This window comes from Lepisosteus platostomus, chromosome 4, assembly GCF_059453375.1.
Source record: "Lepisosteus platostomus isolate fLepPlt1 chromosome 4, fLepPlt1.hap1, whole genome shotgun sequence".
Taxonomy (NCBI): domain Eukaryota; kingdom Metazoa; phylum Chordata; class Actinopteri; order Semionotiformes; family Lepisosteidae; genus Lepisosteus; species Lepisosteus platostomus.
The window spans coordinates 16,140,541-16,155,049 of NC_142614.1; the positions used below are offsets into that span (position 1 = coordinate 16,140,541).

At 40.5% G+C, this 14,509-nt stretch overlaps 1 protein-coding gene across 6 annotated transcripts in view; it reads right to left on the reverse strand.

The window, feature by feature from the left end:
• Positions 1–14,509, reverse strand: part of LOC148672793 (FYN-binding protein 1-like) — a 52,865-nt gene that overhangs the window by 21,129 nt on the left and 17,227 nt on the right. For all 6 annotated transcript variants that reach the window (XR_015935879.1, XM_088628730.1, XM_088628729.1 and 3 more), the window contains exons 2-3: positions 11,602–12,661; positions 5,733–5,883 (exon numbers count right to left, since the gene is read on the reverse strand). Coding sequence is in view for 5 of the 6 variants with exons in the window: in XM_088628730.1 (XP_088484856.1) it covers positions 5,733–5,883; positions 11,602–12,661 (1,211 nt within the window). In the remaining variant the exon portion in view is untranslated. The remainder of the gene's footprint in view (positions 1–5,732; positions 5,884–11,601; positions 12,662–14,509) is intronic.

The window sequence follows — 14,509 nt, forward strand, 5'->3', positions numbered from 1 at the left end:
ATCCACCTTTATCTGCCTGGTGTCAGGGAGGATAATGGTTAAATGGTAAAGTCACAGGGCTCAGCAGGGTTTGAGGACCACGACCCAGAAACATCAACAAAGGCAGAATCTATATATATAAAAGATCAATACTAGTACACACATAAACACCATTTCCAGGCAACACAACACCACCACATGAGTGGATTGCTAAAGGCACTGTTCTGTTTTTTTTTCTCTTTGCATAATATGAAAATCTGCAGCTGTTGTTAGATAAATGCATAAATAAGGGAATATTTTACTTCCCTTTCAAATAGTCACAGAAAATAGTAATTCGCTGCTAAAGGTCGTTTGACTAACCACCCTTCACACAAAAAAATATAGAGCTTGACTGTGGAGAACCAGTCTTTCTTTAATTGGGGAGTTGTTGTATCTCATTAAGGGATGTTTGAAGAGATGGTAGGGGCTTTCGTCTCCACACAATTTGAAGAAAAACCTTTGTTAAATTAAATCCCCTCTTTTTGGAATCAATTAAGTTTGCAAATACTGTAGTCTTTCACTAACTCAAAATTGACAAATTCTATGCAAATGGACCTACGTCATAATAAATGACCTATACTATGCAAATGGATCTATGCTACACTAACTGACCTATACTATGCAAAGATGAACATCAGACAAAGCAGCAGAAAATAAAGATTTTTATGAGAATAAATTAAAGGCTGACTATTATTTGCATATACAATGCCAATGCTGCAATTTTGTTGTGTGACTTTATTGATGAAAACAATCTTCCATGAATAAAGATTTTCATATTTCAATTACATGAATGTAGAATGAACTGGAATTTGAGCAGTTATTATTGAAAGCATTTGTGCCTAAAAAGGACTAACACCCAACGAAACCCATGTTGACAGTTTGCTGAAAATTGGTGGAGATACTAAATATAAATAACTGCTGAAATAACAGTGAGAAGTTTTATTTCTGGTTATAGAGTACAAGCTGATTGAGCACACATGGAGAGTTCAGGACTGTCTTTGTAATCTCTTGAGAGTCATTTAGCCCAGCGCTGAGAACCTCACCTTGTTTCACTAACATTGTTGGACTGTGCTAAAGCATTAATTATATAAAGTATCTGCCGAGAGGTCTTAAATAGTTTAAATAATGGCGTGACAAAGCAGCCCTGGGATAATAATAATAATAATAATAATAATAATAATAATAATAATAATAATAATAATAACTGCTTACACTTATATAGCGCTTTTCTGGACACTCCACTCAAAGCGCTTTACAGGTAATGGGGACTCCCCTCCACCACCACTAATGTGCAGCATCCACCTGGATGATGCGACGGCAGCCATAGTGCGCCAGAATGCTCACCACACATCAGCTATCAGTGGGGAGGAGAGCAGAGTAATGAAGCCAATTCATAGATGGGGATTATTAGGAGGCCATGATTGGTAAGGGCCAATGGGAAATTTGGCCAGGATGTCGGGGTTACACCCCTACTCTTTTCGAGAAACACCCTGGGATTTTTAATGACCACAGAGAGTCAGGGCCTCGGTTTTACATCTCATCCGAAGGACGGCGCCTGTTTACAGTACAGTGCCCCATCACCATACTGGAGCATTAAGACCCACATGGACTGCAGGGTGAGCGCCCCCTGCTGGCCCCACTAACACCTCTTCCAGCAGCAACCTTAGTTTTTCCCAGGAGGTCTCCCATCCAGGTACTGACCAGGTACTGACCAGGCTCACACCTGCTTAGCTTCAGTGGGTTGCCAGTTGTGAGTTGCAGGGTGATATGGGTGCTGGCTAATAAAAGTTAATGCATAATAATGTAAAAGGATAATGCATAGGAAATGTACTATGTTCCTATGCCTGGGTTGGTGTCAAATTTACAACAATACTGCTGACATGATTATACATGGAAAAGGAAAACAATCTGTACAGTGCATGCAGTGTACAACAAAAAATAATTTTTCAACAGATTCAAAGCAGGAATGGGGGTCACACGTTTTTCAGTCCTGAAGCCAAGCAACTAGAAGACTGAGGTGGAACTTTTAGTGACAAGCTGAGCAGAGCTCATTAACTCCTGTTATCCATTTGAGCATCCTTTGAGAGAACAGTAAAGCCAAACCATGTCCAGTTAATTCAAAAAGGAAAAATATTTCTGCTCATATGTCACACTGTATGTGTTATTTAATGGACTATTAGATTGTGTGGCAGTTCTGTGCAATATTATGTTCTAGGTTGAAAATTTCAAGCATAATTATATGTTGATGCATCTGGATCAAGAACTGCAGTCAAATGCGCCACTCCTAAAGAATGCCACTTCTCCTCTGATCTGTGCTGTTTTGTACAAACACTGACTCATTGGCAATAGGGAAAACTAGAGACTCTTCCTGATTGTAGTTTTCACCCAAAGAAGGTTCCAAAGCTGAAATGTTCTCTTTTCAGCATGGGATAAACCTTTAATTGCTCCTTTGCATGTCTCACCATTTACTTTAAATCACGTTCCAAATGGTTAGCTACTGCATATGCCTTGATATGAAATGTTCCTTAGTGTTGCTAAAGAAAATCAATTGATAGCTATCAAAGGCATAATTAATAGCCCAGCGTTGATCATAACGAAGTGCACAATAATGGCAGGAAGTAGAAAGGGCAATTTCCTGATTTTTAAAAATTATTTCTTATTTTACAGGGTGTTTTTAATTAAAAAATATCAGTTTCTTCCAATGTGGTTGTAAAACATTCAAATGAGACAAATGGTCATAGTAAAGAGATACAAAATACAAGTTAACACAAGACATTCTGTTTTGCTCCTCCTGAAAGCAAAACTGAGACAGAGTGAGTGTGTACTGTTATAGGCAAGAGTGATTTAATTTATCCTTGATTAATTATTCAATATTTCACTGTATGATAATATTATTACCTTTCGTGTGTCTCGTGCAGTAGCAAACAAATGGCAGTAGGATACAAAAGTGAAAAATAATCCATGCCTCTGAATTTTGCCTTTAGTTTTCTTTTTAAGCAGAAATCTCTCTCCCACACAGAGCTGTTCAAACAGCACATGCTGAGGGTGTGACATAACATAAATTTGAAACAGCACTGAAACCTGTCTATTTCAAACAAACAAGAAGCTAAAATTTAAAATTTCTCTGAGCACAAAGAAGATATAATATCAATAGCGTCCAAGGGATGAATGTCAGCTGTAAGTTGACGTTCGGTTCTTAGATCAGCATGAAAACTTTCTTGAATATGAAAGTGTCACCCACTAAGACAGTGTAGCAGCATGTGTGACAAACAGAGATGCATACAAATAGCCCCTTGTTTCCTGTATCTGTTTCAGCACCATCATCTCAGCCTCTTCTTAAAAGCAAAGGCAGCAGAGACAGAAACAATGTGAACAGGCCGGTATTTATTTTAATCAGACTAATTAATTAATGCAAAATGCAAGACTGTTCTAAATATCTCGAACCAGTATTGGCCTGTCTAGGTCTAAAGTCACCAGCGTTGCACCTCAGTAAGTGTTGTATTCTGCACCTGCCACCAAGTAGACTTTAAGACTGGTCAGGACTTTGTACGTCTTTCAAACCACTTCTGACTCTATGAAATACATTTTTTAAGCTGTCTTGATTCATTAATTTCATTTGCTCACTGATGAACAGTCCTGGGCTTGCCAGCCCTAGGGTGTGGAATGATGGAACCCTTCTCCTGGGCAGGGCAGGGGTCAGGAGAAAACCCTAACTTTCAAGCCGCCCAAAGTTGGTTGACAAACATTATCCTTTTTGTATTTTATCGTGTTTATGTGCAGCATTTATTATAGAAAAATTAAAGGCTGCAGCAAAACACATAGAATTTCACAAATCAAAAAATGAAATGAAACGCATGTTGAAATGAAAATGCATGTTATAATGCTAGTGGCCGAAATTCCTTGTCAAGCTCAGGATTTAAGCCCCAATAATCAATCAATGGTTGATTGATTGACCGACTGACTGACTGATTGATGGATGGATGTACTGTACAGTACCAATAGCGTACACATTTGTGCTTTGTACTAAATGCCTGCTGGTGATAAAAAAGTTTTTTTCTGCTTCTGCTTCTCGGCATGTTTTAATCTCTTTCAGTTGGTGCTTGGATCTCAAACACTCTCCTCTTTTAATATCCCCAGAGAGGTTGGCTGCCCTGGTATGTGTATCTTGCAGACCGCTGGTCTCGCCTGGCCACACTACTGCATCCAGGACCCCTAGGGCTAAGAGAGAAGGGTGAAAGCTGTGTAATATGGAATCGCACTGAGCATGGCCGGGTGGATAGATAGCAGCACAGTCCAGCAAAACTTGCTCGGAAATGACTTCATCGAGGATGTGAACAGGGAGTGTGACTGGATAGCAGTCAAATGATTGTGGTGGCCCTGGCTCAGCCGTGAGACGAGTCTACAATGGGGTGTTCTCTCCCTCCCTGCCTTCTCTCAGCAGAAACGCAGGAGAGGTGGATTCCCAGGAACAGAAACACAGAACACAGAACAGAAATGCCACAGAAACACATCTACAGCCACCCTGAGGGGCGAGTAGGATCAAATTCCTACTTGCATCTCTGACATAAAAATTTAGATGACTCAAAACTTCCTTCATCTTAACTGTGACAAGACTGAAGTCATGCTTATTGGTACCCCCCATCAACTTCGTAAAGCCAGTCCTGTAACCCTGTCTGTAGATGGCTCTGTACTTGAGCTTCAATCAAAATTGAAAAACCTTGGGGTTATATTCGATTCTGGCTTAACATTCGACCCACATGTACAGCATACTGTCAAAACATCTTTTTTTCACCTTAGAAATATCGCAAGACTACGCCCTATGCTATCATTAACTGTGGCTGAAAAGCTGATCAACATATTTGTATTCTCTTAATTGACTACTGCAATGCTCTGCTCCCTGGGGTATCTAAATCTACTCTGAACAAGCTGCAGTATGTCCAAAATTCAGCAGCCAGAATCCTGACCAGGTCTAGTGCAAGTGTTCACATTACTCCTATCCTGGAGTCCTTGCACTGGCTTCCGGTCAAATTCCGCGTAGACTTTAAAATCCTCATGCTCACCTACAAGGCTTTACATGGCTTGGCACCTCAATACCTGTCTGAACTTTTATCGCCCTACTCCCCACCTCGCAACCTCCGCTCTTCAAATTCTGCCCTCCTTACTGTCCCCCAAGCCCGTCTACATTGTATGGGCGACAGGGCCTTCTCCTGCTATGCCCCCAAGCTCTGGAACTCTTTGCCCAAGGATATTAGAGAGTCACCTTCTCTAAACTCCTTCAAATCCAGACTCAAAACCTTCTTCTTCAGAAAAGCCTTTACTTAACTGGTTCCATTCTTCACCCCTCTGCTCTTCTTAATACCATCTTCCACGGTCTCCTCTATTGTTACTGTTGTATTGTTGTAATTATAATTGTGTCCTGTCTTGTGAAATTTTCTTATTTATTGTTGTAGTCTTCTTATTTATTGTTATTGTCATCCTGTAAAGCGCTTTGAGACGCCACCTTTAAAGGCGCTATATAAAATAAAGTTTATTATTATTATATTATAAATTCAAAATGTTATTTTTGTTTTATTACAAACATTACAGAATATATAAATAGCTGCCAATGAAGGTGACAAAAGAAGCCAGGAAGGAGGACCTGACTTAAATTAAAAACAGGAAGGCAAGATTGCACAGACCAGGGTGGAAGCTTAAGGCTGTTGCCAGATACTCACACTGCTCCTGGGTACCTCGGGGGTAGGTTTGGAGGAGAGGGTGCCACAGAGGGGTGCGAGGTCAGGGGTAGTGCTGGGTGGCTGCTGGGATGTGCAGAGGAAGGGGGAGGAGGGGGTGGAGGTGTCACTTTCTTTAGCCCAGGAGCCGGAGCTGGAGAAACACAGACACAGAAGGGGATCCCACAGGCTTAGGCAATGTTCAGACACTCTGATTACTTGGGGACTGAAGATATACAAAAGCCAGGGAGATCATGAGCGGAAATAAGCTTCTACCCCACTCTCTGTTGTGCAATGTATTACTTTACTTTACTGACTGTCACCTGGAGCTCTGAAGACTGGAAAGCTCTGGAAAGACTAAAGTGATTTATTATAAAAGTTCTACAGGTGCTGGAGCCTAGTGTAATTAATGTTGATGCTTAATAACTATTACTTATTTTCTACAAATCCTTATTTCAATTTCTGATAGTTGATTTTTGTTTGTACAAGTTTCGTTCCATCCATCTGTTTTCTAACTGCTTTATCCAAAACAGGGTCATGAAGGAGACAGAGCCTAGCACTGAAAGCAATGCATGCAAAGCAGAGTATACCCTGTAAGGGATACCAGTCCATTGCAGGGCACACACAAACACATACACACTCACACCAGGGCCAATTTGCCCTGAAGCTAAGTTGTAATTTACCTAACAGCATGTATTTGGACTGTGGGAGGGTACCAAATCACCTGGAGGAAAGCCATGAAAACACAGGGAAAAAATACAAATTTCCAAACAGATAGCATCCCAGGAACTGAACCCAGTGCAGCAACACAGCAATTCTAACCACTGCACCATCATGCCACCCAACCATCAGTACTTGATTTTTAATACCAACTGTTCTAATGATACTTTTTATTTTTTAATTTATATTTCAACTGGATTAACAGCAACACCCCTAATTTAGAAACACATAAGAGGAAATGCCACAACAGAATGTAAAACACCCCACAACATTTCAGCTATTAAGTCTTCTTCAGATGTCTTCTCACTAGACTGCCTCTGAAAAAAAAAATCTTTCTACTTTTCAGCATGGAATTGACCTCTACATGTTTCTCTGCTGTGTGCACACTGGCCCTGCCCCCCACTCGGAAATCAATTTAGGAAATCCGCAATGTGGAGTGAAAAATGTCATGTCTTTAAGGTTAAAGCTGTAGGGGCAGCTTTAATACACTGCACTGTCTTATAGTGTCCTGGATATAGGAATCTAGGTGGCAGCCTAATTAATATGAATGAAAAACCAAAGAAATGTGTATTTATAGGTGAAAGAAGGAAGTATTTTTAAAACGGGAGATATTTTAACAAGAAATTAAAAGGGGAACTTAACTAAAGAGAGGAAGCATAGTTTTTTTTTTAAACTAGACCTCAGGATGGATGTCTGCGTGGGCAAAAGGCTTTGATTCTCCTCGATATTTGAAATATGGCAGCACTACAGGCGTCTATCCAGCCCATAATGCCAATTTTCTATTGTTAGCTTTGCTTTTATCTTTTATTTTGAAAAACCCACGACTTAAGTGTACTGTACATCACAGCCCTTGTGAGCTGCAATGTGCAGTATGATTTCAAATTCATACAGTGATACAGTGACCTACTGTATACCTTTCTAAGGACAGTCCTACAGTAAGTACTTTCTCTAGTTATATTGCCAGAAAAGAACAGCACTCAGACTTTAACAGCGAATTCGATCAAGGCTTAAAAAACTTACAGAGAGAGGAATAAAGAAAGAGAAGAGCTCACATGCAAAGGCCTTGGGGAAGTGCTTGTGAAAAGCAGATCTAGAGCACCATACTGACAGCAAGATAACGCACGTCAACAAGGAAGTTAGAAACAGAAAGGCTCTCCTGTATTGCACTGAGCTGCTGACAAAAAAAAATCACAAAGCATTTACAACACACAAACAAGTCTGATAATGATCTTGATGTCTACAATTACACTTGCTCTTAGTCTTGTGAACATTTCGGTCTCATTATCAAATAACTGCGTAGATGTTGTTTCTTGCTTTGTGTTTTTGAATGTATTAATTCTGGAATAGTTCAAGCGGGTAGCTGCGTCAGCATGCGTAGGCTGCAATGGAACAAGTAAAGATTTCTTCCAAGCTGAAAACAGAAGAAAAGAAACACAATGTTTCAGCTGTGAAGCCTTCTTTGTAATAAACCTTTACTTGTTCTTTTAATTCTGCAATGACCCTCACATCAGTGCTTATAATCCCTGCCTTTTGGTCCAACTCTGATCTTAATTACTTGTTCAACTGTTGGCTTGAGGTGATCTCATTGTTAGCTTCTAGCTGCTAAGAGCTGCTGTGAAAGTTATAGCAAGTATCTATTAAACAGATTGGTACTTTGTTGGTACTTTGTTGGCAACAAGATGCCCACAACAGGGTATTTTCTAAGCCATAGGTGGAGTGCAGGAAAGAGATTGTTCAAAAACGTATCTGATTCAATAGAGTGTTGAATTAGTCTCAATAATAAAGAGGCAAGTTGTAATGAAGACAGATGCAGGGGAGCAGCAGGACCTGGGCTGGGGAGCACTGCATTCTACCAATGCCTGTGATTTCTACTGTTATGAAAGTAATTAGTAATAATTGACTGGATTCATACAACATTTTTCATCCCAAATAATTTCAAAGAGCTTCACACATACAGTAGAACGGGACCCATTTCATTTCCACCAGCAATCCTGTGACAGCAGCCCCAGTGTACGTCAGATAATGTAAAGAAGTGAGACCAGTGAGACCATTTCCAGTTAAATTAAAGGAGAATCCATACGGAAGCCAGACTGTCCTAGCTCAGAGCAGAATTCAGGACACTGTCCCTAATCTTACTGTACCTTCAGTGTCTTGAGAAAATGTCATAGCAGTAGCCCACTTATTATGGAGTACATTTATTGGTAAACAGATCAGTCAGCTTCCTTTTTAAGATAAAAATCTGCTGCTTTTTCAAGCTGATCTCAGCAACCTGCACATCAAATATATTTTAATTGTAAATATTGATTATTAGGTTTCAGCACTTCTAGTGAAGTGATATCAGATTACGTCATGGAAGCTTTTCAACTCATTACACAGCTCCCACATTCATTAAAAGCACATTTTTCAGACATTGATTTTGGCTTGAAGACAAGAAAATGAAATCTAAGCGGTCAGCCTAATGTGTATGATAACCTGCAGCAAGAATTAAGTTTAAAACAAAAATCCTAGTGCAACAAAAACAAAAAATGGTTTGCTAGCCTCATGGCTGAGATGTAAGGAGACATTTTTTCAAGACCAATAACAAAGTGTAACGCTTGTCTCAGTAATTTCAGGTTATTTTTAATTTTGTCCTTGTCAGGCTATTTTTGTCTGTCAGTCAATATTATTAAGATCATTTAAACATAATGACAGAGGCAAAAGTAGAAAAAAGTGTCCTTGGATCAGTGAAAAACACTGTGTGACTCCAGTAGTGATGGAGGTATTTGATTAACCAGCAATGACACAAACACCTACTGTATCCTCCAAATTCTTTCATGAGCTCCCTAGACAGAGATCAGAGAAGTATAATTCCCCGTGTTACAGGTACTGTATGTTCTTACACAGATGGTTCAAAGAACTGACTCTTTCGTCTTGAATAGAGCTGATATGGAGGGATCTACCAAACAGCGGGCCTCTCTCTTTTGTGACTATTCTTATGTTCTTATGGATTCATTCAAGATTAAAAACCCAGAAATGCAGTTGCTAATTTAAGCTCGAAATGATTGATATTTGGGTGTCTAGAACAAACTGCCCAGCCACGTTGTTAGAGTGATAAGCTAGAGATACACTGTCTCTCCAATACCAGGATGGGAAAGTCCTATTCTACTCTTTGCACCACTTTCAAGTTGTATCACTGTATTCAAACAGCATTAAGAATTCAAAAACAGGGTTAAGATTCTTACCACAGTTTGAACACACATTAAACACAATTTGGTGGTCTCTTAGCAGACTGCCAAATATGAACATTGTGTTGTTCTAACCCGTAGCCTGAATCCAAGTTTGAAGAAGCTTTCTATTCAATTAAAAGGCACCTGTTAAGGGATCTTCTGTGCAAAAATTCAATCTGCTTTGCATTTACCACTAACTGTGAAAATTACTGTGGTGAGGTTATATATGGTTTGATTCATTGACAATAAAAGTAAGTCTCAAAACAGTAAGCTGGAACCGTTACTAAATCTAATTTGAATGCAAAGTTCAAAATATAACTTATATGGCACAATGTGTGTTTGTACAGAACCTACTCTTCCCAGGGAATGTAGGTTATGTACTTAAAGGGTTTCTCCACGCATATTGAAACCTGGGTTTCCTTAGAGGTGCAGCAGTTTAACACCTGTCTGTAGAGCCTGAGGTCTCTGAAGCAAATGGCTTGAGTTCGGGTTTTGACCACAGACTCAATTAGCGTGTGACCTCCTACCACACACTGGGGCCAGTAATAGCATAGTTGGCGTTCCCCATAGACCTCGAACACCAGAAGCCTCGATCATTTACAGTAGGGAGCTCCTGCAGAGACCTGGACCATGCTATGTACTCCATAATAGGCTACTATATTTCTGTCTATTTTTTATGTTGTTAATTTTAGACATTCTGCAGCATTTGTTCCTCAGAGCTACTGTACATGTATGCTGTTCTTTGGAACAAGTAAAAGGTTTATTCCATGCTGAAAAAAAGAAGAAAGAGAACACAACGTTTCGGCCGTGGAGCCTTCTTCAGGTGTGAAGAAGGCAACACGGCCGAAAGGTTGTGTTCTCTTTCTTCTTTTTTTCAGCATGGAATAAACCTATTACTTGTTTCTTTGCAGCCTACGCATGCTGACGCAGCTACCCACCTGAACTGCTGTTCTTTGGGCCTGTAAATTACCTAACACATTGCAAAAGAAGGTAATTTCACATTCTCAAGCAATGATTTAGTAACTCGCTGAGCTTATTAGAGAAAGGAAAGTTGCGTACACTCTTTCATATAGCAGTAAGAATGTAACACCAAGGAATTCTCTAAACCTCTAAATATTTCAGGAAACACACAAGATCTCTGCTTAAATAATCACCAATTTTATGAAATTCCTACTGTTGTGTTATTACTGGATCAGCAATATAAGAATATACAGTATTGTCTCCCACAATCACTCACTAATGACTGGGCAGCTGCAGAGAAAACTATGTTTCTTTTTCTTACATTGAGCAGAATGTTCCAATTACAATAAAGTGTTAATGAAATGCAAAAGTGTGTCAACAGTGCATATACGGTATTTAAGTTGTATGTAGATAAATACCCTGCAACCCAAAAGTGGATGAAGTTAGAAAATGGATGCCTTTGTTGACTTCTAGTGCAGGTACAATGATCCAAGGGAAACAAATATAATTTTTTTGTGGAAAAAGATTTAATCCTGTACAATTCTGAACTGCCTGCATAACACAGCTGTAGTGAAGGGGTGCAGTTCTAGAGATCTGTGTGAGCTGATTCCTCACTGGGGCGGTGCAGTGGCTCTGTGGCTTCGTATCCTGCAGCTGGCAGAGGAATCCTACTCCGTTGGGCCCCCTGAGCAAGGCCCTGAACCCCAACTGCTCTAGGGGTGCTGTATAAAATGGCTGACCCTGCGCTCTGACCCCAAGCTCCTCTCCCTGTCTGTGTGTCTCATGGAGAGCAAGTTGGGGTATGCAAAAAAGACAAATTCCTAATACAACAAATTGTATATGGCCAATAAAGTGATCTTATCTTACTAACACTCAACAGTTTCAATTTCTCCACCTGAAACACAAAAAGACTCACTACTTCCCACTACTGCCAGAGTAAACAGCTGAACTGCAAACCGTTTCAGACTAGCAGAGGCAAGACTTACCGTCAGTCGCGGACTCTGCGCCCTTTTTAAACTGCTCCAGGTTTACATTGGGAGGCCTGTTTGGCTTTGCTGGGGGAGACCCCAGAGCAAATATATTGGGCAAAGGGTTCCGTTTAGGGGCTGAAGGGTCACTGTTTTCTTTCTGAGCACCAAGTGCGCTTGGTTTTCTTGGGAAGTCCGGTTTGTGCGCTGCAAAGTTCAGCTTCTGGGGGGGAGGTTTGCGGGAGGGTGCTGCCTCATCCGAGCTGTCCTGGTTCAGCTTGGCAAGGAAGGCATTCCGGGCATTTAGAGGTTTGGTGTCTGTTTTCGGAACATCTTCGCTTTTGTTGTTGCTGGCGCTCACTTCACTGTTATCTTTTAGAAAGTTGCTCTGGACACTCCTAACACCAGAAGGTTTCAGGGAGACCCCAGAAAATGGTTTGGCTGCTGGATCAGTTGTGTTGCCTTCGTCAGCTTGTGCTTTCAAGACCTTAAAAGAGCTCTTAGGTTTGGGGGCAAGAGGCATTTTGGGTGAGGTAGCACTGGTCGTGCTGGTCTCCCCAGCCTTAGCAGTGTCTGTGAGCCAGGGAGGCTTGGACACAGCAGCAGGCTTTGGAAATGCAGGCTTGGTCTCTTTATCTTGAAGGTTAGAACTGCCAGTGGCCTTTTGCAGCGGAGGTTTAGGAAACATTGGCTTGGCTTCACTCTCCTTTGGTGCCTCTGAAAGTTTGGGCTTGAGGGGCTGTTTTGGAAAAGCGGGTTTGCTCTCCTCCAGAGTATTTTGGTTGCCCCCAAACTTGTTTGCAGTTGGTTTAAGTTTCGGGAAAGCAGGATCCTTGTCATTTTTTTCATCTGGGGTTTTTGGAGGTCCTGAGCTTTTGATGAAATTTGGCTTGGGTGGGGTGTTCGAGGTAGTACTCCCAGAAAGACTGCCCTCAAGCGCAGCTCTCTTAGCTTGTAGAGTTCCTACGGACTTGGTAGGCTGAACAGACACTTTGGGTCGGCTTCCAGGAACTGCTTCAGCTGGGCTGTTACCGGTGTTGAACTTTGCCATGATAGCCTTCACATCCGCCTTGCTGTCCTGAAAATGAGATATAAAAAAGAGGACTCCTTAAGAAATGCAAATGGGCAGGGGCTCAAGATGATGCAAAACTGTGAACTGGCTTCTGGTATGAAAATAATTTTCAAGCTCATTGGCTAGCTTGCTGTATGCGGTATGTGCCTTCCTGTGTGTCACCTTCAGAGCCGTGGGGTGGTTATCACCACCACGCTGGGCTAACAGCAGTTATTCTGTCAAGATCGTCTTTTTGATCTTCTAAAAGCCAGTTTTGGGTACAGTATTGTACATTACATGCATGTTTATCAGGGGCAATTCAATTATGAGAACTTAAAAACAGCAATAATTTAATAACTACCCATATAACAATAGAGGAACAAAGCAATATTAGGATTTGTTTTTTTACCTTTTGTGTAGATTTTAAGCATTAAAGATTCACATTTTCTCTTTCAAATTGCCTAAATGAAAAAGTGTTGTTTCTACCACTTGGCTTTTTCCTGTTATGTTTCCTGGCAACATGTTATGTTTACTCAAGAGTGAGGTTCAGTTGAGTGCACTAGAATTGCAGAAGAAAATTAAACTGAACAATCTTTTGTTTCAGAAAGAGTTAAATACTGTATACAGTAACCAGCAGAAGTACGGTAGCCTGTGAATCAAAATTCTCCTTTCATGTTTACTTGACAATGTGGCTTTATTTCAAAACAGCACAGCATAAAACAGACACATGAAGAGGAACTCAAGGTAGTCTCAAATTTTACAGGGTTGTTTTCAGTTGGGTCCCCCAATCACTTGTAAATTTCCAAACTTGTACAAAGTGGAGGCCCTCTAGTGGGAATCTTTAAAGAAGAGCCTAGCAAACAGGAAGTGTTTGTTACTTGCAAGCAGATTATTTAAAGATTCACCTTAATCCCTAAAAAAGGCTGGAGATAAGCAGTCCATTTTGGCAAACTGATAATTGCTATTTAGTTAAGGACTTTTTCATTTCTGTAATCTATGGTGAACGTCTACGTTTCTGCTGTATATTGAAGCTGGAAGATAATTACAGATGATTTCTCCTTACCTTATCTAATGCACATCTCCTGCATTGTTCAGTATCATAAGCGGTGTCAATAATCACAAAGGAGGAACATGTGTTATGAGTTAGTGATGAACAAGAAGTTAGGAGGTGTGTTTCCTTCTGGATTTTAAAATTTGGAGGAAGCTCACCAAGGGCTTCTATATACTGTATAAAACATTATTTTAAAGATGAGATTTCTCCTTTTTCCAGGATCCAGACAAGGGTCAGGCACTTGTAGTATACTGGGAGACTCTGGGTCTGAAGCACAGCCTTTCTGCAGACTGTGAAAACTGACAGAACCCATCACTTTGGCTGGTCATTAACCAGAAGATAAACAGCAGCATGACAAGTCAGATATCAACCGTCAATAAGATCTGTGATTTCATGTGCAGGAGAATTTATTAAAAGAATATTACACACTTCAACCTATTTCAAACTGTAATAAAACACAATTCTTTCCTATAAAGGATACAAGTGTAAATAATTGTGACATTAGAAAACCACAGATAATTAAGTTATTTTTTTAACATGGCACCTTTTCATTTAAACTATTCCCTGTTAAAGTCTGCTTTGACAGGGACGTTTAAAACAGTGTTTATCAATTAGAAAGCAGTACTTATTAACAGGGATACACTATTTTCTCATTCTTCAGACCGTACATTGGAAAGGAAGCAGAGCAGTGCTTCCTAGGTCAGTCAGTAGGGATAGTTCCGTGGGGGCTCAAACTGTGCCCTAAAGTTGTGATTCCCAGCAGGCAATGAACTCTTGGCTGAGAGCATCAAGGGGTGGAGGCGTCGAGTCAGACAGAGTGTTCT